The 22,007-nt window shown below is 43.1% G+C and overlaps 2 protein-coding genes across 3 annotated transcripts; both read right to left on the bottom strand.

Moving 5' to 3' along the window:
- Positions 1 to 635: 635 nt before the first annotated feature.
- Positions 636 to 6,776, bottom strand: utp18 (UTP18 small subunit processome component). The gene is made up of 14 exons (XM_048991727.1): positions 6,398 to 6,776; positions 6,074 to 6,207; positions 5,888 to 5,980; positions 5,727 to 5,803; positions 5,363 to 5,445; positions 5,079 to 5,204; positions 4,556 to 4,730; positions 4,222 to 4,322; positions 3,810 to 3,900; positions 2,997 to 3,120; positions 2,668 to 2,842; positions 2,269 to 2,411; positions 2,077 to 2,119; positions 636 to 914 (listed from the first exon to the last, which is right to left on the bottom strand). The coding sequence occupies exons 1-13, from the start codon at positions 6,614 to 6,616 to the stop codon at positions 2,095 to 2,097; spliced, it is 1,566 nt and encodes a 521-aa protein (XP_048847684.1). The 5' UTR covers positions 6,617 to 6,776; the 3' UTR covers positions 636 to 914; positions 2,077 to 2,094.
- A 3,523-nt stretch (positions 6,777 to 10,299) lies between these two features.
- LOC125718138 (uncharacterized) lies at positions 10,300 to 21,505 on the bottom strand. 2 transcript variants are annotated; one of them, XM_048991716.1, is made up of 4 exons: positions 21,348 to 21,505; positions 15,641 to 16,106; positions 14,961 to 15,359; positions 10,300 to 14,714 (listed from the first exon to the last, which is right to left on the bottom strand). In XM_048991716.1, the coding sequence occupies exons 2-4, from the start codon at positions 16,091 to 16,093 to the stop codon at positions 10,800 to 10,802; spliced, it is 4,767 nt and encodes a 1,588-aa protein (XP_048847673.1). In that variant the 5' UTR covers positions 16,094 to 16,106; positions 21,348 to 21,505; the 3' UTR covers positions 10,300 to 10,799. The 2 variants fall into 2 exon arrangements, with proteins under 2 accessions (XP_048847673.1, XP_048847674.1); XM_048991717.1 differs by lacking the exon at positions 21,348 to 21,505 and adding an exon at positions 16,534 to 16,877.
- Positions 21,506 to 22,007: the final 502 nt, after the last annotated feature.

The following is a 22,007-nucleotide window of genomic DNA, read 5'->3' as shown; positions in this document are numbered from 1 at the left end:
ACCGAAAGTCCCGAGGCTGATCAAGAGGCAGCAGCACAAGTAGAGTCATCAAGGTTAGATGGTTGAGAAATGTCATTAATGTAGCTTTTAAGTTTAGGACCATATGAAACAGAATGATCCGAATGATTCTTCCTAATCAGATTTACCAGATCTGCAACAGCCCTTTCATGTGCCACCACTTTAGTTTTACGTTCAAATTGCCCCAAAATGCTCATGGCAAGTCTGAAAAAGATCCATGAACTACTTTTAGAGTTACTGTGTTCACAAGACCAAGTGTCTTCTGCACCATGTTAGGGCTCCCCAACTCCGGTCCTGGAAGCCCAGAATCCAGACCACACCATCTGTAAGACCCGCACCTGCTGTCACAGACAGACTGAAATGTGGACTTGAGCCTCCTCAAGTAGGAAATACTGTAGGCAGTTCAGACTATTCTTATGCAGGCTCCTTTGGCACTGGTCCACTCCAGCCTACCGTCCAGATGCACTCAGAACAGGCTTCCAGCACATGACAGGGAGGCCACAGACGTGCAGCACCTCCTGTTTGCTAACACTGAGCACCAATGCTTGTCCCACTCATCACACTAAAATGCACACTGCAGTCATCAGGGAGATCAAACAGAAATCAGTACCAATGCATAGATTACAAAGCAAATATTTTATTTGCAGTATGTAATGCAACTATAAAACATAACCATATGGAGACGTTGATTAATACTATACCAAGAAGTATTTATAATCCATATCACTTTCAGTATTTGCAGTTTTAAAAAAAAAGAAAACTTCTGGCTTGTATTCTTAAAAATAATTCTGCAACCTCAGACTGACTGGCTTGGAAACCAGGAGCTGGATATTGGGCCAGAATGACAGGTACGACGGAGAAGCTGAAGACCTCAGTTAGGTGAGTCACCTGGTTTTCTGCAAATGAAAAGAAGGTCAAAAACATGAATGAACATTCATATGTACTTTAAGGTAATAATAATAAAAAAAGTTTAGTATTATAATTTACAAGAAATTAAAGATCCCGGCAGTAGCAAACATGTATGCTCAACTCAGTCTCATTAAAATTCTCATTATCATCCTAGTCTCATTAAAATTTCCCCAAACATTCTGCATTTGAGTAATACAGCAACTATCACTGGTCAAGCTGGCACACGGCCTCACACAGCGACCTCGTAAGTCCAGGACGTCACGCTGCTCTTCAGCAGACTTCCTCTAGAAACAATGCCATCTTAAAAGGGGGAGGAGCTTAAGTTTACCATGTGATGCATCAATCACAGGTCACAGCACCACATCGGTACACAGAGACCTCCACGTTTACAGACTGAAACAGACCGAAGCAGGTCAGAAACCAAAGCAGATACTACTGGAGTCTGCACGGCGACCCACTCAGAAAATCATTCATTTATTGATTTGGCTAAAACAGTATTTTATTTTAATCTGATGTGATTTTCATATCAAATTAAATCAATTTGACATACGTGTGCTTAAAAGTGCTAAAGTCTGTAAAGTCTTAAGTTTGATTTACACACATAAATGTTTGTGCTGTACTGTTCGTAGAAAAATTCTTCTTTTGCACAAAACTTAACTATTAAACTTTATACTGACTGGAATCGCATAAATTCGGCAAAACATCATACCTGCCCCCATGTGCAGTGAATAACACTGACTGTCTCTTTAAAAAAGGTACGTGTCAAGGTCTGGGACATATTAACCGGTAAGCCAACATCCCGTACTCGTAGATGATATCTGCATTAGTTACTTAGACTTCTTTCATTACAACATTTCTCAGCTCAACTTGCCCTGATCAGGGGAACCATTCACACATTTTCAGAATTCCAATTCTATCTTCCCGCTGATCTGTTTTTTTACAGAATATCAAGGAAAACAAGTACAGAGATGGAAGAGAAAATCCAAAACGTGGTGAGGAGGTGATGAAACATTTACTAAATTCAAATGGTTTTGATATTAAAGATTTTAAATGTGTAAACTGAGCTCCAGTTAACTTCTGTAAAGTTCTAAAATTCAATGTGTACATCAGCAATAAATCAGCAGAGAAAAAAAACCTTAAAATACCTACCTGGACACTAGGCTTTCATCAGAAGTCTGTGTAATGCTTCAGCCTAATTCAAACAAAAAGGGAAAATGTTATATTATACCATCATATTTGTTCTTTGGTGAACTGGCACCCAGGCCAGGATGCACCCAGAGCCACCTGGGATTATGGAGTTCTGAGATCCACATGTCAGTAAATCAGACGTAAGCCTCACACCTGTACAGCAAGGCCTTCCCTTTGTTATTCGCTACGGAGAAGAAGCCGCTGTTTGGAGAGAAGTCCAGGCACTGCGGGAGATAGACCGTCTTCTTCCGAAACACGGGGTAGTTGGAAAACACAGTGAAGCTGGGGATGTGGACCTGAACACATTCAAAACAAAAAAAACGGACTGTGATGTGTACAGACACAAAGCTGCCGATTCAGTTGCCAGATATGTCACAATCCTGGTAAACCTCAGTCTGTCAGTGCCAGAAAACCCAACTGTTTCGGGTTGGAATGAATGCAAATAATTCCCAGGAAATCTATAATTTCCCACTGGGGTCACTTTAAATTTATCGACTCTTAATAGATACTACAGTGCCGAGTTGACAAAAATCATGAAAAAAAATTACCAACCAGTCGAACAGCTTCATCTGCCGCATTAGAGGCGATGGCAAGAATTTCAGTGGTGGGGTTAAATCGCAGGGAAGAAATGGGGGTCAGCAAGTTCATGACGGCCTTGAGGGGCTTGGGGTTTGACTCCTGCAGGCAAGCGTCACTGGAGTAAACATTCACCACTCCTGAGCTGGACCTGGGAGGTGAAAACAACACAGTCATCAGCTACACATTCCAGCATCGGCCACATTGGCCAGGGAGAGTTTTAGTCAGGATACTCAGTGACATTCGAAGACCAGAAAGAAAAATTAAATAAGAGAAAGTATACGAACTTCATACAAATTACTCACCCACAAGCCAGATACTGTCCATTCTTGGACACAGAAAGTGCAGTTAGCTTCAAGCTGCCATCATCCGTTAGCTTGTTCAAGCATCTCCGGCTTTTTACACTCCAAACGAAAACCTCTCCGACGTCTGCAGGACAAGCAAGAAAAACGTTACACTCACTTAAGGGGAATAAAGTAGAAGAGACAACACAGGGGCAAACAACACATTCATCAGGGTTATGATCAAATGTAACAGGTTGTCACAACGTGGGTGATTTAAATCAGAAAGGAGTAGGAGACGATGCTTAAGACGTAACATCGCTGGGACAGAACCGGGCTTTAAATCAGGCTGAATCAGTATTTCTGTATTGCAGTATTTCAGTGTCACACATAAACTACGACTGTACAATGATACGAAGCAAATCTATTGCAAATATTTCAAAATTACAACCAAAAGGTAACCATTTTACCTACTTTTTGGGGGATATCAAGGAAATCAAGTCCAGAGATGGAAAATGGAACAAAAAGTCTATAATGTGCTGAGCTGATGAGAAATTAATTAAATAACGTAACATTTATTTGTCTTTCGGCTTCCCTTGCGACAAAATAAAACTCTTGTCTGGGTCATGGCAATCACAACACACAAGCTGAGTAACAGGTGCCTAATCAATGAACGTTGCATGTGTCATAAAAATAGACCACTGGTAGCTAATGGCTAATCCTCATGCTGTTCCATATATTGCTTGAGACAGAGGCTCCCCCCGTCCCCATGGTGACAGCACTGAGTTTTTACCCTTAAATATCACATCTGACAGCTTGTGTGTCAGCCTGCCTCACCTGAGCCGACGTAGATTTTGCTGCCGTCAGGGGAGAATGCCGCGCCCGTGACTTCCCCGTTTATCTTCATGCTGCAAACTAATTCCTTAGTCTGAAAATGTTAAGCAAAAAGGACTTCATTTCATTAAATTAACAACTACCCTCTACAGAACATATGTGCACTTTGCCAGATGTTCTAAAGTTAGGAACAGGATCCATCACTAGATTAAGCATTTACCTAAACTTACTAGATAACTGATATTCCCAAAAAACAGACCGCGAAACAAAACACACTCAACATTATCAAAGGCTTCCCTAAAAATGTACGATTCAAAGAAACAATTTCAGCTCATTTTGACTGTATTATTCCTGATAACACAAATACTGACTCATCCTACTCCCTGAACTATCCAAACCGGAAATAAACACTTACCTTCATCGTCAGCAAGTGAAAATATCCGGAAGAGCCTACAAAGAGAAGAAGGTTCCCGTCTGGGGAAACCTCAAATTCCTTGAGCTTCTTCTCTTCCAAACCTACAGTAATGAAAAGTAATACTAAGTGACTAAGCAAGAGGAATTTTCCAGATCCATTATAATCTTATGGGAGCACCATTGCATATGTGGTCCATCGGTGACCGAAACTCCATTAGCGGCACATGACCACAAGTAATGAGAAGCAGTGTTTACTTTGAGCTACAGTAATATTTCAAAATAATACATCATTAAGATTAAAAAGCCAACGAATCCACATGGGCAGCCCTGCTCACCTCGGACCCCCTGTACGGGGACGACCCGACCCTCTATCATGTCATAGACGTAGAAGAGCTTATTGTGACTGCTGGTGGCCACCACCTGCTCTCCGTCGGCGCTGAAGCGGGCTTCGTATACGGGAAAGTTCTCCAGGAAAACACTCTGGATCTTAGGGTTGGTCCTTCCATCAACCTTATAGTCAGAGACAGAATGAGTCACATCCATATAGAAGTAATTCAGCAAAAACTGGTTTCTCTCTCATTCTATCCCAGGAGACTGTATCATAACATCTAAAACTTTACATAAATCTAACAGGAAAATGTGACATTTGCCAGAACTGGTTTTAATGCCAAAGTATTGGGTGCAGGTGATAATGTGGCTAAGACACGAGAAATACAACCAAGCTTTACTACATTGATTATCAAAGTAACATAGTGAAAATCTGATATAACACAGTGAGAAACTATATTATTTTACTTGTTTAAAAATGTATAAACAATAGCATCAAGAAGCATCCAACTGTACTTCTAACAGAATTACCTGGAAGAGAGAGACGGACTGATCGAATCCTGCAGTCATAACCACTTGTGCCGAGGGGTGAAACTGCACAGTACTTAACTTTCCTGAAGAAAGCCGATCATTATTCGCATTTAAGCAGTTCTTCATCTATAAAGGAGAATAAGCATCATGACTGACACACACGAGCATATACTTTATCCTACCTGCCGAAGTAAAATGTGCATTAATCAAATAAAAGTATTTTGATTATTCAATTGATCAAAAAAGTCTACATGCACAAAAAAATCATGAGCATCCGAAATCACCTGTATAGTGCCTTTGGGGAGCGTCTCTGAGACAGCCACAAAGTTACCCGTCTTGCACAACAAGTCGTTATCTTCATCACTTGCTTTAAAAATAAAGAAAAACACATGTTTTGTGTTATTTTGAAAAACAGTATTACAGATAACAGAAATATACAATATTTGCATAATATTAACTAACGTGACAGTAAAACCAGAGGCATTGTGCATTAAATGGAAGAGAGTTTACAAACTGGCAAATACTAAACTCAAAGCATCCCCAGAACCCCGAGATACTAGCAAAGTGTGACTCTGATCTAATGCATATTCTCAGGATTCCAACTCAAAAATGTCAGTGGAAAATGTTTGCTTCAGTCTGACTGCCAACCTTCATCATCCTTGGCTTTTCTCTTCTTCATGTGCTTCTCTGCCCATGACGGAGCTCCACCCATTGCTCGCTGGAACCTGAAGAAGCACCATAATTCCATACCTTGGTATTCAATACACGGCAGTATAAATCCACATTCAATGGCGAGCAATATGACTCACTGTTCTCTAAGTTTCCTTTGCAGTTTTTCTTTTGAGTGTATCCCTGCAGTGCCTGCCATGATGCCGGCACGTTTGCAGCGGTTGATATCTATTCTGCAACAGGACAAACACATACAAATGCACAATTGTGTATCATGCCGGTATTTCGTAAATCTTAATACTACAGAGTGCAAAAGTCACACCTACTCTTTCTCAATGGCATCTTCCTCGTCTTCCCAAGCCGCCTTCCTGGGAGGCGGCACCGCCAGCCGCGCTTCATTTTCAGCTTCCGATTCGTCGGAGTCGTTGCTTAGCAAGTTCCCATGCATATAGTCGTCATGCTTCAAAAGAATTGCGATTATGAAACTTTGCAATATGTTTCACCAAATCTTTACAATTGTACGTTTGTAACTGAAATGCAAAATTGGTTATTGTGGCATTTGTAACAGCAACACTGGTCAAACCAATATTTCCAGGTGGACTTTAATACCGGGGCAATATTTTACACACTATAATCAAGATTAATTATACCTCGTTGTTCAGTTTTTCCAGTAACTCCTCTTCGGCACCGAAAACCAGTTCTTCCAGAAGTCTCTCCGATTCTTCTTTTTCGCCTAATGCCGACACTCTCTTAAGATTTTTCTGCCTCTTGAGAGACTCGCAATCCGTTTGTGTTATATTGACATGATCACCCCGCACTCTTTTCATACCCTTTTTCTTTGATTTGTAATGCAGCGTGTCTTCGTCCATGGTTAATCTAAACGTTAAAAATGAACCTCCCACGTACTATATATTTTGATATCAGGCACCATAAACCTATCTAACTAGCAAAAACAATCTGGCCAGCCATGTGGTAACACACGCAGCTCACACTGTCAAGCCCTTTCACCTCTGAACTTTCACGCAAACACAAGCTCCAAACTTTGACCTCTACATCACTTCCGGTGTTCGCAAAAGCATATCTAATAGACATATATGTTAGTTTGTATATACTATACACTTGTCTATGTACTCATATGTCGCTCCCTGTTCTGCTGCCGTTTCTTACGAGACGGAATCCTATTTTAACAATGATCACGTAGGTTCCTTGGTACACGAGGATTACAGATACACGCTGTAGTACCACAGTTTCGCCACAAGGTGGAACTACCACTCTATGCTTTTCTTTCATGGTCTGTCTATCTGTTGCAGATACAGTGAGGGAAATAATTATTTGACCCCCTGCTGAATTCTTAAGTTGACCCGTTAATAAAGAAATGAGAGAAAGTCTGTAATTTCACTGGTATGTTTATTTAAACAGCAAAAGATAGATTATTAACAAAACAAGCAAGAAAAAAAATCATTATGTAACAGTTACAAACCAATTTGTCATTTATCTAGGCAAATAAGTATTTGATCTCCTACAAGCCAGCAATAAATTAGGTCAAGTACATACTGCGCTAACACAACACAAGTAGTACTTAATTAAGTATTAACAGATACCAAGCCATCATTGTCATTTAATGGCATTTCTTTGTTAAATAGTATTCTTGGGTCACTAACCTGTGTACATCTTCAACCTTATCACTCTGGAAATACCAAAGAGACGTCTAAGGACAGCAGAGAAAAGATTGCTGACCTTCACAAAGGTGGAATCGGCTGCATTACCATCAGCAAACAACCTGGTGAGGAAGTGACAACTGCTGGTGGAATTATTCGCAAATGGAAGAATGACAGTTATTTTGTCAATCTCCTTCGGTCTGGAGCCCCAAGAATCAGAATCAGAATCAGAATGGACTTTATTGCCAAATGTTGAGCAGGAAATCATCAGGAAAACATCAGGAAATTGCTGCGGTGTTCAGTGCGATATTATGCAATACTTAAACAGAGGGAGACAGTCAGTTAGATAAATAAATAAACTCAAGTGCAATATTATGGGCAGTACTTAAATAAACATAGAGTAAAAAAGTTCCTTTGCTGAGCAGATTGATATATTTACAAGAGTGCAGGTGAAGTAGAACCGGAGCGACAAACACGACACAGGGTCATGTGTTTGGCTTAGAGAGAGTGGTGGCAACAGACTTGTGCATATTGTTCATGAGACCAACAGCAGAGGGGAAGAAACTGTTCCTATGGCGAGAGGTTCTGGTCCGAATGGACCGGAGCCTCCTGCCTGAGGGGAGCAGGTCAAACAGCTTGTGTCCAGGGTGAGAAGGGTCGGCTGTGATGCGAGCTGCACGCCCCAGTGTCCTGGAGGTGTACAGGTCCTGCAGAGATGTGAGTTTGCAGCCAATCACCTTCTCAGCAGAGCGCACAACACGCTGCAGTCTCTGTTTGTCCTTGGTGGTGGCCCCAGCGTACCACACAGTGATGGAGGAGGTGAGGATGGACTCAATGATTGCAGTGTAGAACTGCACCATCGTCCGTGTTGGCAGGTTGAATTTCTTCAGCTGCCTCAGGAAGTACATCCTCTGCTGGGCCTTCTTTATGACGGATGTAATGGTGGGCTCCCACTTGAGGTCCTGGGTGATGGTGGTCCCCAGGAAGCGGAATGAGTCCACAGTGGTGATGGGGGTGTCAGACAGGATGATGGGGGGGAGAGGGGCTGTGTGCTTCCTAAAGTCCGCAATAATCTCCACTGTCTTCTGGGCATTCAGCACCAGGTTGTTGCGGCTGCACCAGGACACCAGACGTTCAACCTCCGTCCTGTAGGCAGACTCATCACCGTCCGAGATGAGACCGATTACAGTGGTGTCGTCTGCAATCTTAATTAGCTTGACAGACTGGTGGTTGGAGGTGCAGCAGTTCGTGTACAGGGAGAAGAGCAGAGGAGAAAGAATACAGCCCTGAGGGGTTTAATCAAGGAAGGTTTAATCTCATGCAGCATCACTGATCTTAAGAATGGTGAGGGCTAACCCCAGATATACATGGGAGGATAATGATCCCAAAGCAGCAGGGACCACAGTCACCAAGAAAACCATCGGTAACACATCCTGCCTTTATGGTTTGAAATCCTGCAGTGCTCGCAAAGTACCCCTGCTGAAGAGGGCCCGCCCATGTTCAGGCCCATCTGAAATATGCCAGTGGACACCTGAATAATTCCAATGAGGCTTGAAAGAATGTCATGTGGTCAGATGAGACCAAAATTGAGCTGTTTGTTTCCCTAGTCCTGTCATTATCGTTACCGGTGTTTTGACGTGTGTTACCCTGCAATAAAGTCCGTTGTCTGTATCCACGGCTCCCTTTGCCTGCTTCCGGGTTGGGATCCCTAACACACGTACTACAGCAGGTTTGCACTGGCTGTGTGACATGCATGATCAGTGCTTATTGCAGTGCCTTTTATGAATGAGCTTTCCATTGGTAGTATTTTCATGTTACATTAACTCCAGTGTCTAGCTTTGCATGCCTATGGTGTGAAAAAGGTCAGGGGCTTGCCCACTGAGGACTGTTTTCGAGATTAAATTATGAAATAAGTAAGTTTCAACTCATAGTAACTCATTCAACTTTAGTAACTCATTACTAAAATGTATTGCAATTTAAAAGAATGTTTTACCTCATTTAAAAACAAAACACTATTGTAATAATATAAAATGTATAATCTTCTTACGTCCTTCAGTGCTGAAAGAATTTTTAAGTTTGAAGGTTTAAAGTTTGATTTGCTAGTTGCACAACTGTATTACCTAGTTGAATAGCTTATAGCTTACAAGGCCCAATGTATAAATGAGGGGCCAAATACCTTCATTTTACCCACTTATATTTTAAGAAATTATTTTAAGTTTAAAACAAAAAGAGTCTGTGGGTGGGACTTCACCACAATTTAATGTTGATGGATGGGCACACGCTCTTGTGTATGTACGTTCATTTGTGTTTCAGATGTCGAGGGCGGCTGCTGCTAATCTCAGATCGTACAGAAATGAGTTTTTATATGAGCTTTTTAAACATAATTATTTTAATAGAAATTAAAGACGCATTTGCATGTATTTTTTGTCATTTTAAAACCACTCCACCCCACCCCAAAAATAGAACAAATTATACTGCATCTTGCAGAAGTTATTTTATATATAGAATATGTAAAGAATATATTTTTATATATAGAATATATAAGAACAAGGTAATATGTGAACGAACAAAATACATAAAACTTAGGATTACAAAGAAATGAAAAGGTTAAACACATTTGTTGGTCTGAAATGATGGAGCACCTGGCAGGAGGACACTGGTGGTAAGGGGACTGAATTTCCAGGTTAATGGCTAATAGAATGTCTCAGAAAAATTTTATAAATGGAACATATAAATGCAGATTTTATATATATAAAACCAAATAAATGCAGATGGTGTCCTGTAAATGTTTCTTTATTAATAATCATTGTCAACGTTAGAAGGAGCAGCTGTATTGATTGAGTTAGACTAACATACACAATTATATAAGAACTGCTGTTAATGTGAATCTGAACTCCAGCTGTTTGTATCCGTGGCCTCATTTCACCACATGTTGTTCATGACATTTGAAAGCTGATAGAAATGGACATTAAGCGGCTGGATAATTATTTGGACACAAAAATAATGACATCAAATACACGCAATCTGGAATTTCTACCTTTAACTCTAAAGTACAAACATATATTTCCAGAGTTAATTTTGTAATGACATATAAAAAGATGGTATTCCCTAAGGTATCTTCCAGCATGTTTGATATAGCGATAAAAATGTCACCTCAGCTGGCTTTAGTGTCAGGTTGTGAGTCTTTCTTGGTGTTGTGGATGGATCTGACTCTTTAGTTCCCGCTTATAGTCACAGATTGAGCTCCTTGGCATTGATGGTTGAATAAAAAATACTTCTTAATTGATTAACCCCCACCCAATTGATTTTTTTTTTAAAGAATCTGATGATTATACTTTCAGCCAGGTTTTATGTCGGAAGCTTTTAATACAGAAAGACTCGGGCACTTAGCATTTCACGGCATGTACTTCTTGGCCTTCAGACGAGGTATGATGTGCATGTCTCTGACGTCATCGTGCTGGAGCAGCCAGCACAGGTATCGCTCGGTGCCCATGCCCCAGCCACTGCTGAGTAGGGCCTTCATCTGACGCATCTGAATGTACCATTTGTAAGATTCTTCTGGCACTGCATGGTGCCTCAAGGCCTCTTGCACCATCTCTGGGGTGGAGTGCCTCTCCCCCAGGCCGATGGTCTCTCCCAGACCCAGGAGAAGGTCTGCTGCTTTGGCTTTTTGCTTCCCCGATCCCTCGACATACGCCTGGTAGAAAGGCACCCCGAGGTGGTCCATTTCCGTCAGCCAAACCGCTCCCCCATACCCCCTGATCAGGACTTGCTCCCCTTTACGCGTCAGTTTCTTCCCATACTGGGGTTGTCCATCCTGCACCCATTCAAAACAATCCTCAGATGGCATCATAGGCAAGGCCTGCTCCAGTGTGACCCTTGGTAGGCGCTCCTGTCCATCTAAACTCTTCAGCAGACTCTGAGCATGGAAGAGGGTCCCGGCACACACCAAGATGATGTCAGAGTGTTTTTTCAGCATTGTGCGTGTGAGGTGGGCTACATAGTTTTCAGCTACATGCATAGCCATTTCCATGTCTCCCAGAAGCTCACATTCCACATGATAGAACTGGTTCAGGTGTGTAGCATCAGGATCTTCCCCACGGAAACTGGGCGACACGTAATAGGTACCTTGAAGGCCTTCTTGAAAGCGCAGGAAATACTCAAGGATGAACTGCATGGAGTCTGCTAAGTAGACATCCTGCCCAAGCATGTTTACATGAACTGGCTCAGAGTCAGATCCGAGGCCCATGGGTGAGGAGATGGTGTCAGTAGTGATGGGAGTCAGAGCGTATGCATACCTGCAGATGTTGTGAAAGAACTCCACAGTAGAATGAAAAAGAGTATCCTGGATTTTAAAGAGCTGGCGGTACCACTGACTTCTGACAGCTAGATCAGCGTGTTTTTCAGGGTCCTTCCAAGATTGAGGTGGTTTGCAGCGTGTGACTTTTGATTGGATGTCTTTCAGACTATCAGGAGTAGCCAGCGGGCCATCAGCAGATGTCACATACCCCTGGTAGGTTGAGCAAAACTGGGGGATGTTGCTTAAAGGAAAATGTTCAGATGGAGAAAGCAATGGAATCAATTTTGCATGGGCGAAATCAATCTCATAGCCTTCAAAGATTAGTGCCACCCCATGGGCACCCATTGCCTTTTTCAGCAGATGGGCTACTTCACGGGAGGCCAGGACCAAAGCCTTGTAGTCGTCTTCCTCCAAGCAAAAGATATTGCTTGGTAGTGGGCGACGTGGCACAAGAACGGTAAAACCTGGAGCACTGGGAAATGGTGTGAGGAAAGCCACATGCTCACTGCTTTCCCACACTCTCCACTGCTTCTCCTCCCCACGCACTATGCGGGAAAAGAGGTTATTGTGGGAAGGGTCTCCAAGAAATTTATAGCTGGGTGATGTATCAGGTGTCGAAAGGTATGATCTAATTTTAGCTTGGACTTTCTTTAGTTCTGCATCCTCACAAAGTGGACCATTCTTAGAAGTACAGTAACCAGGGTCATAATACTGGAAGTTCATTTCTTCAGCAAGGTGAGGCTTCCAGTTTGGTTCCAGTCCATGCAGTGGCAACAGTCGGATGTGAGCTGCTCGCTCCGGTTGTGGCTTGAACACTAGAGCACAACGCTGTACCTCTAGTTGTTCACAGAGAAGATTGGCGACCGTCTTCGCCCCTAGAAGGAGCTCTAGGAACTCTTGCTCTGGAAGATGAAAGATACTGTTGGGCATGTTTGGGTTCTTTTGAGTAAGTATTGTTGCTCCTGGAGTCCATGGCTCAGAGTGTAAGTAGGCTACTAGTTTATCTGTCTCCCAAATTACATTAGAATAAGTTTTTAAGGGTCTTATGACTTGAGCACATGCGGTGCCACGTATTATCGATCCAACGAACATCACTCCTGCATTACATTCAATCGCAGTGTCACCACAAGCATCAACACCTATTATTCCTGCACAAGACCCCTTCAGGTGTTCAGAAATAACCTCCTTACAGGCTTCCTGGAGACTGTGGCCTTTGTGGTGGTAGAGACTAGCTACTTTGTGTGCAACCGTCCGTCTCAGAAACACATCCCCATCTCCAGAGCAGGTCACTGCCAACTTTGCATCAGCAAAAATCCCAGCACCCACCACTGCCGTGTCTCCAACTCGTCCTGCCCACTTTCCCACTAACCCGCCGGTGGACGTTGCTGCAGCCAGCTTCCCATGCCGATCCAAAGCGATGGCTCCTACTGTTTGTGGGTGGTTGCTTCTTGAGGTACCTCTATCCATGAGTTTCATCTTCAGCTCCTTGTGTCGCACATCAGTGTGAAAGTACTCAGCTCCCATTGGCTTCTCCTTGTCATTCAGGCACTGCAGGAATGCTTCGGCACCATCTCCAACCAGGAGTCCATGGGGGCTCTTCTCCATGACCTTCCTTGCTGCTTTGACTGGGTTTTTCACTGTTTTCACACAAGCCACAGACCCAGAATTCAGTTCGCTACCATCTATGATAGTTGCCTCCATTTCGTTCCTCCCTTCCCTGTTGAACACTGAACCCTTGCCGGCATTGAACAAGAAGCAGTCCTCAAGTGCAGACACGCATCTCTCAACTGCATTGAGGCTGCTGCCTCCACCTCCTAACTCTCGTGCCCCCAGCATTAGGGCTGACTGCAGTGAGAACTCAATCATATTTATCTCATTCTGCTTCAGTGTCATGTCCTCCCCAGCCCCACCATGGATCAGCAGAGTGAAATCTGATTTCATATCCGCAGTCAAACCAGAAGAAGCTTTCTGCTGATTTAAACCTCCTGCTTCAGTGACTGGATTTTCCTTCTCTGTCATATCATCTTGATCATGCAACCAGCATTCCAGTGCCCCCATTTGAGCTGCTATAGCGTACCTCAGGGCCAACAGCATCATCAGTTTAAGAGTGTTTTTAAGGTTCTCCTGAAGTTGGTCCAAAACATTTGCAAAACTACCTTTCCCATTAAGGACCATGCGAACCCGGTCTCTTCTTCCAAGGTAGGTGACAACCAACTGGTCCTGCGCATACACATTCCCCACGGCGCACTCCACCCCTTCCATCAAATCTTTGCCTGTGAGGTAGACTGAAGGACAGCCAAAGGGATCTAGAAACTTTTTAAGAGGGTTGTCCTGGGATAAAGGTAAGCGTAGGGCAGCCAAGTGAGGACCTACACCCTGACCACTTTTTGTGTTTTTGATGAGGTGCTTGTGCTCCTGGAATGCTTGATGAAAGAGACACAAGAGGTCTTTGGTGTGCTGAAGGGTGTTGTTGGGCCCAGTGCAGGACATTAACACCTTCAGTAGCTGGTGAGACTGCACAGTCGAGGTGAATGTGGGATCACAGCGGCCATGCTTATAGTGACGCATATGGGTGGGCGTGACCAGGATGTGTCTCTTAGCAGAATCCCCAAGAGTCTGCCAAAGGGCAAGCTGTAAGGAGAAGGTGACCCATGCATCGAACAAGGCCCTGTGAGCTCTCAGGGTGCTGAAGATATCTGGGTAAGATGGAATCTCAAATGTCATAATAGGATGGGAAGCCTGAAGAAGTGATTGGGGGGTGGGGGTGGGGGTGCTTTGCTGCCTTATGGCCTGTAGCGGAAAGGACAGTGGATGAAGAGATAAGGAATTGCTGGTACTCAAGATGTTCTGAGGGCTGAGTCCAGCCTCCGGCAGAAGTTGGCTTAATTGAAGTGACTCAGAGAGGTGCCACACGCTCTCTGTCACCAAGCTGGCGACCATGCCATCCACGGCACTGTGCTCAAACACCACACCCGCTGTGCTGTCCTGGAAAACCACTATATTCATCACCTGTGAGAAACACGATACTCGTCAGAAACAGACACCACTCTCATTGCTCAGACCAACAATTCTATACTACATAGGTTCTATTCGGTCATCTTCTGCTTGTTTTAATTACAAGGCAAATTCTAAAATCATAAGTTATTTCACCCTCCATAAAGTATGATTTGGTCGTTATTCCATGTTGTCTCACTGGAGCTTTTATCCCTTTTGGTCACCACATGTCAAAAGAATCCCATAAAGACCTTCCATTACCTTGTCATAGTATCGCAGGCAACGTCCATCATCTCTCCCAAGTCTCAGTTTGTTGAGGGTTTCAGCCAGACCAGGTGGAGGTGGAGAATTGTCCAGAGTCAGGGCCACCACGGCGCTTTCCATCAGCTCAAGCGAGACGGCCGCTTCTCCCCCGTTGTCTAGGATGCGCTGCCTCAGGGCATGCCAGTCCTGGCGTGGGAGGGTGGAGAAGCCACAGATGATGGCAGGGTCCTGTTCCTCAGCTGCTTGGGGCCAACTGGCAGCCTCTGCCACCTGGCTGTAGATGTCGAGGAAAGGTAGCGGGCATGGGGGCACCCCAGGACTCGGACGACACAGGATCTGCACTGGGAATATCCCTCCATGGCAGATCAAGATGGCGTGAAGGCTGTCCGGGAAAACCTGGAGAAAACCCAGATAGGCGGAGAGTAAAGGACAGCCGATTGGATCATGATTAAGGATTTTGGGTGGAGCTCTGCTGCCATATATGCAGGCAAGGGTGAAATACTTCACAGAAAATATCCAGTACGGGAAATTCCAAACGTAGCCTTCAAGTATAAAGCGTTGTCTGAAATGGGCTTTAGGGGCTTCAGTATGTGAGCGAGAAGCTACGTTTTCATTTTCAGGACATGGGGTGAGCATTCTTAATCAGTCTGGAAGTAATATTTAGGCATGAAGCTCACCTGAATCAGGTCCAGACTTTTACCAGGGAGGCGGCTGGCAGAGAAGATCTCCGACTGCTGTGTCCTCTCTGTGGGAGCTTCACCCTCCACCAGCTGCGGCTCAGTGCAGAGCCTGGCCACCGCCCAGAGTAGAGCTGCTGCGCGCTCAGCTGGGACGCCGGTCCGCTGAGATCTGGAGGGGGCCAGGACAGCAGGGACGGCGGTGGAGGTGGGTAGGGGCCCACGGCAACAGAGCAGATGGCTCTTGAACCGGTCGGTCACCCAGTTCTCGTGTCCGGACGCAGTGGCAGCCAATTGGGCATGAATGTCTTGAAGCACCCCCTTCTGGTGGGACAGGGTACTCTCATAGTCTGAGTACTGCTGGGGATCCAGGGTGAGCTGCAGCACACGGCTGGCCTCGCCCAGGGTGACCTCCAGCTTGGGAATGGGGAAGTCAAGCAGCTTCATTTCCATGAATGACCTATGACTACAGAATCCAAGAATTAGTCAAATGTCATTAGATGTCATTACATGTGACTATACACACTGAAATCAAAAGACTTTGATGTGAGCCTAGTCGTGAAGATATCGTGAATTATACGGTTTTCCAAATGTCAGCGGTGACTCTGAACCAGATGAAATATTTTGGTGTATGATGTAAGTACAAGTATAAATCACTTGTTTACTCATCATTTTTTATTATGCACTATCATTAATTTCGTCCTGTAATGACAGCGTTAAGCCATTACTTTGCTCTGTACGGTAATATATAAAGTTATGGTGCTGTGCCTGTTGTCGTTACAACAAATATGGTCTGATCGCACATAAATGAATATGTTTTATAAGTAAACTGCCGATTGATTTATTTGTTTCAGCGTCGATTCATTTGCTGCTGTGTTCTTATAATTACTCACTAGGTCAACCGCCCCCACGTCCGTTATTTCCGGTAGAACCTGCTTCCTTGCCAAGAAAGTTCACGCATTCGGGTGTGCGGTACAGTTTGGATATTTGATTGGACTCTGATCAGTGGTCTTTGCAGTTTGCCTAGCTTTCACAAACGTATGTGTGCTGAATATATTTATTGTTCCACTCCCCGTATTGCACTGTCCCATCTCTTATTGCATTTGTTCTATTTTGTCCAGTCGTCCCCCGAGCACCTGTTCCCTTCCCTGTAACTGTGGCACAAGAATTTAACTTTCACTTAGTTTTATGATTCATGTATATAAAGTGACCGTGATTTAAGACATTTGTCATTGACCCGTATTTAAAGGCACAATATCGAACAAACTTCCAACTGGCACTACTAATGAAGCGGTCGTTGTTCGGTTTGTTAATACATGCTGCTTTAGTTTTTCCAAGTTAAAGAAAATTCTCCCTCAAATGGAACAATAAACTGATATTTATAGCACGGTATTTTATCGCTATTTTGTCTACCAGAGCCTTTTTACAAGGTAAAGTACCATGATAAAAAATGGAATATTTACAAGTTTTCTACAGTGGGTTTCACCAGCTAAGCGTAACTTCCATCATAGCCTACGGTGGAAATGAACTGTCCCTGCATTCCAATTTACGAACCACTAAACTATAATCTGTTGCACCAGGCAGATAGTTTCAGCGTAAATTTTACACCTCCTTATCATTAGCTGCAATTAAGGTCCATCATAACAAAAAGATGAAAGTTTAAATGTGGTGAAAAAGGCACATGTGAATAACTAACAAACAAACGAAAAAAAAACATGCTATAGTGTGATAGAAAATTCATGATTATGCTAATCAGTAATCAATAATGGAATATAGAGGATTATGCAAAATGCATTAGGCCACTTAAAAAAAAATGGTTCTCGTCCTTTTTTTTGGAGGGGGCGGGTCGGGCGGGAGGGATTTTCTTTTTTTTTTTACAAATTTTGATTGACTGTTTGGACTTTCAAATATGTAAGAAAATACATATTTGAAAATACATACTGAAGAGAGCAGACCTACTTAGTACGCCTCCTCAGTTCTTCCAGTTTGTTGCGTTTCAAATATATTAAATGTAAGAAAATACAAGAATGTAAATTCCTTGATCTGTGTGTATCTCATAAATGCCTTCCCAACTATGGATTTGGATACTTTATGCTGATGTTTCATTCGTGAATATAAAAATGATACTATTTGAAACCAATATTCTGTTTGTCATTCCCATTCTAAATGAACAACCAAGATTTTAAAATATATATCTAGAAAGAAAGTGTATTAAAACATGTTAAAACACGAGGAATTTACAAAATACAGGAACCTGAATGGTTGAACAAGGAAATGCAACTCTACAAACAAGTACTTAAGAACATGTGCCACATCACTTCCCCAGATTTAAATCTTTGCACCAGCCCATCTCAAGTAGAGACAAATTTAGGTTCATGAAACCATTCCAAGATTAAGATTACACAATGTGGATCAATCGTCGATGTGGAATGCGCGGGAAATTCAAATTTCGTCATTTTTAGGCATTTTCCATGCGATTTTTACGAAATAAAAAATTTTAAAAAATTCGGGTCGGAGGCATTTCGGCGGGTCGGGCGGGGACGAGAACCATTTTTTTTAAGTGGCCTTACCTAATCAATAATTAACAAATGAGTTTATAATGGTGTTGTTCATTTACACATAGTGGTTGAAACAATATAATCCTACTTGAATTAATTGAATGTATCAAGCACAATATAATAATGCAAGTTTGCTTAAGTAAGGGATTTCTATTTTCTATGAAGGAACTAACATGTTTGGCAAAATACTGCTTGTTCAGCAAGGGGTCCGGGTCAAGGCGAAGGCATGACCTGAGAAGTAAGCTGTTGCAGAAGATATTATAAAATGCATGCATGGTATTGGATAAGGAGCAATGTAGAAAAAGAGAACAAGGGGCACATATGGGAAGTGAGATAAAACAATTGGATAAAATGAACTCGACTCATACTCGAGTATGATATTGCAAAAGGAAAAGTCCCGAATAGATGGACTTGTTCTGAACTGATAGATGGGCCTCAAACAAGCAGAAGTAACTGGTGTCTCCAGATATCCGACCGTTCCTTGAACTGTCTGATCTTTTCTTGAACTGTCTGATGAATGGCGCATTTTTGGCTATAAGAGATGTATGCACTTGTTGTTCGGGGAGCAGAACACGAGACGCATGATTGCTGAGTGTCTGCTCCCTTTGAGCTCATCGGATAATAAAGATTGTCAAACACTTAAACATCGGACTTCAAGAAATTTCTTCCACAATAGCATAATGTTGTCAGAGATCATTTTAATAATTTGTTACCTTTAACGCTCATTTAGGAGTAAAATAAGGCTTCATAATTATGGTAACCTCAGTCTTGTCAGCTAACGTATAGATAGAAGAAGCTAGAAAAATACATTGCCCTGCCTAGTGGTCCGAGTGAACCTTGATTGTATTCCTACAGCTCGCTCATCTCATGCAGCAGAACGACTGTCAAACACCTGTAAATGTCTATCTAACTTTACCACTACAATTTTGATAAACATACTAGTGGTATATAAGCAGGCCGTAATTGATCCATGATCAGAACGGATCCCACGGATGCTGTGAACTAAAAAAATTTAACTAAAAAGTTTAACCATGATAGTGTGAATTAAGTTTGTCACTGTTTAGAACTTAATGCTGAAATCACATTTCACAAAAAGGGAGAATTCCCCCTATTGTGGAGAACATTTTAGTGGAATCTGTTTCTGTTGTGATCGAGTAGGGGAACCAGGCGAAGGGAGCCGTGAAGACGGGAAAACGAGATTTATTTCGGGCAGACAGGGAAATCACAGGCCAGCGACAAACTAACATGAATGACAGATCTGGGGAAAACGGATTAATACGCGGACTAAATATACAGAACGCATCAGACTAATGGAAAAGTGCTGTGCACAAATCGGGGAAGCACAAGTGGTTGATCTGGGGGCGTGGCACACACGAGGATCGTACGCGCAGGTCATGAAAGTTTCCCTCTTACTGAACACAAATGCTGCTCCAGTGTTTAATTACAACGTTTGTTTCGCAAGATAACCTTTATTTTGTGATTTCGATAAAAACAACTTAGGATATAGTGAAATTACGAGAAAAGTAAGTTGTGACGCATAGTTGCCGTGAAAAGATACAGACAAAGCAGCGTATGTTCACGTGAACAGGGCATGTTAAAAGCTCCTAAAGATGTACCTTCACATTAACTATAGCTACGACTGTAGGCTGATTGACAGACTGCCTGTCCAATCAGTGACAAGCGCGTGAGGGTAAGTAGGTACATTCCTTAACGTTTTCAATGCCACTAATGTAGTGTTTTCGCATTTGCTGGCGTGTTCTTCCCTTCAGGGCTTCAGTGCATTTAAGCAATAACATACGAGAAGGAAAATGTCACGGCTGTTCAGTCGTAGACACGAGGTGGCAGGTTGTAAATTAACACGTTCATTTGCAGCCTCTTAAGATGTACAGATTTGATGTGTTGAGGGTTTTGCACCTGATGACCTTCCATAAAATGTGGAATACACATGCATGGACCATAAATCTCTGTAGCCAACCCCTGCTGACAAAATTTGTGTCCTGTCCCCCTGTCGGCAACCAAAAGTGCACATGGAAAAGTGAAGCAGGAATTGGCTGTAAGCCAGTGTGCCTGAACCGGATCCCTGGGAAGAATAAAACTCACAACACGGGACTGGCGAAAAAACCCAGGACTGCTTTTTCGTAAACCTCGGCCATTTTTGAGAATCTACTCCTGGGCATTTTTAAAAGCCGATAACGACCGTAGATGCATCAGGTAATACAGTGCTGTACAGGACATGGTAACAGATCATAGGAAGCGGCTGTAAGGACTTTGCACTTATTCAGCACGTTACCACACAACGAACCACCTCAGGGATGAGAACCTGCATGCAGCATGTGGCGGGTGATACCTCAGTTGGAATAGAACATCCATCCATCTATTTTCCAAACCGCTTATCCTACTGGGTCGCGGGGGGTCCGGAACCTATCCCAGAAGCAATGGGCACGAGGCAGGGAACAACCCAGGATTGGGGGCCAGCCCATTGCAGGGCACACTCACACACCTTTCACTCACACATGCACACCTACGGGCAATTTAGCAACTCCAATTAGCCTCAGCATGTTTTTGGACTATGGGGGGAAACCGGAGTACCTGGAGGAAACCCCACGACGACATGGGGAGAACATGCAAACTCCACACACATGTGACCCAGGCGGAGACTCAAACCCGGGTCCCAGAGGTGTGAGGCAACAGTGATAACCACTGCACCACCATGCTGCCCCCTGGAATAGAACAGTGTGAGGTTTTTTTTTTTTCCCAGTGGCTGGAGTGCTAATCTTGCCACAACCCCCCAATTTTCCCTGAAGTTTAAAGGAGCTGCTTGCAGGACTGGATGTAGGTTAATGTCACACCCAGGATGGAGCAATTGCAGGTTAAGGGCCTTGCTCAAGGGCCCAATGGAGTAGAATCACTCATGGGATTTAAACCAGCAACCTTCTGATTACCAGCACAAATACTTGGCCTAGGAGCGACTACTTGGCCCACAGAAGCCAGACATTTTATAAACACAACAACAATAAAACTATGACAATTAATATATCAATCGCACAACTATTAGTTATGTTTTTTCACGTGTGCTAATATGACAAACATTATATATAATTTATAAATTGCACAGCTTTTAACTTAAGGTAGATTGAAGAAAAGCTTACGGTGAAATTCTTTGGCTAGGTTTACAGTGTGGAGCAGCGGAGCCAGAGGTCCCGTCGTCGTCTAGCAGCCGCGGTGTGGTCCAATCAGAAAAGCCTAATGCAGGGAGCTGCACGTTTGAAACTAACAAACGGGAAAGGTTTCACAGAGTAATGAGGCTGGAGGCTGAACCTCATTTTAAAGAGGTCCAGAGCACGTCACTCATGTCATACTGTGTCGGGGGGGGGGGGGGCGCTCTGGGCTGGGGAGTCGGTGTATTGGGAAATTCAATTTCCCAATTCCCCCCCGAGGATACGGGAACAGTCCCATTGGACTTTGCAACCCCCTGTGAAAGCAGTTCCATAGTATATAAATACATTTTAAGAAGCACATCCTGGGACATATTTCATGGTAACAATACAGGAAGTAAAGAAATAATTAATGGCAAAGGAATACAAGGTTCAAGGAAGAAAAAGTGAAAGGAAGACTGGACGTTATTGTAACAATGTATGATTTAAAGAATGCCTTCAATGTAGCAGTAGTTGGTTTCCGAGACACACATTTATGAGAAAGTATGCAAAATGTTGACGTATTGTAACTAAGAGCAGATTGATAACGTAAGCTTTAGATGAGCGTAATATTCTAGACGTATGAGTTAAAACAATATACACAAACTTAAACTT

Source organism: Brienomyrus brachyistius, chromosome 22, assembly GCF_023856365.1.
Source record: "Brienomyrus brachyistius isolate T26 chromosome 22, BBRACH_0.4, whole genome shotgun sequence".
Lineage (NCBI taxonomy): Eukaryota > Metazoa > Chordata > Actinopteri > Osteoglossiformes > Mormyridae > Brienomyrus > Brienomyrus brachyistius.
This window is presented reverse-complemented; position numbering and strand designations above follow the sequence as displayed.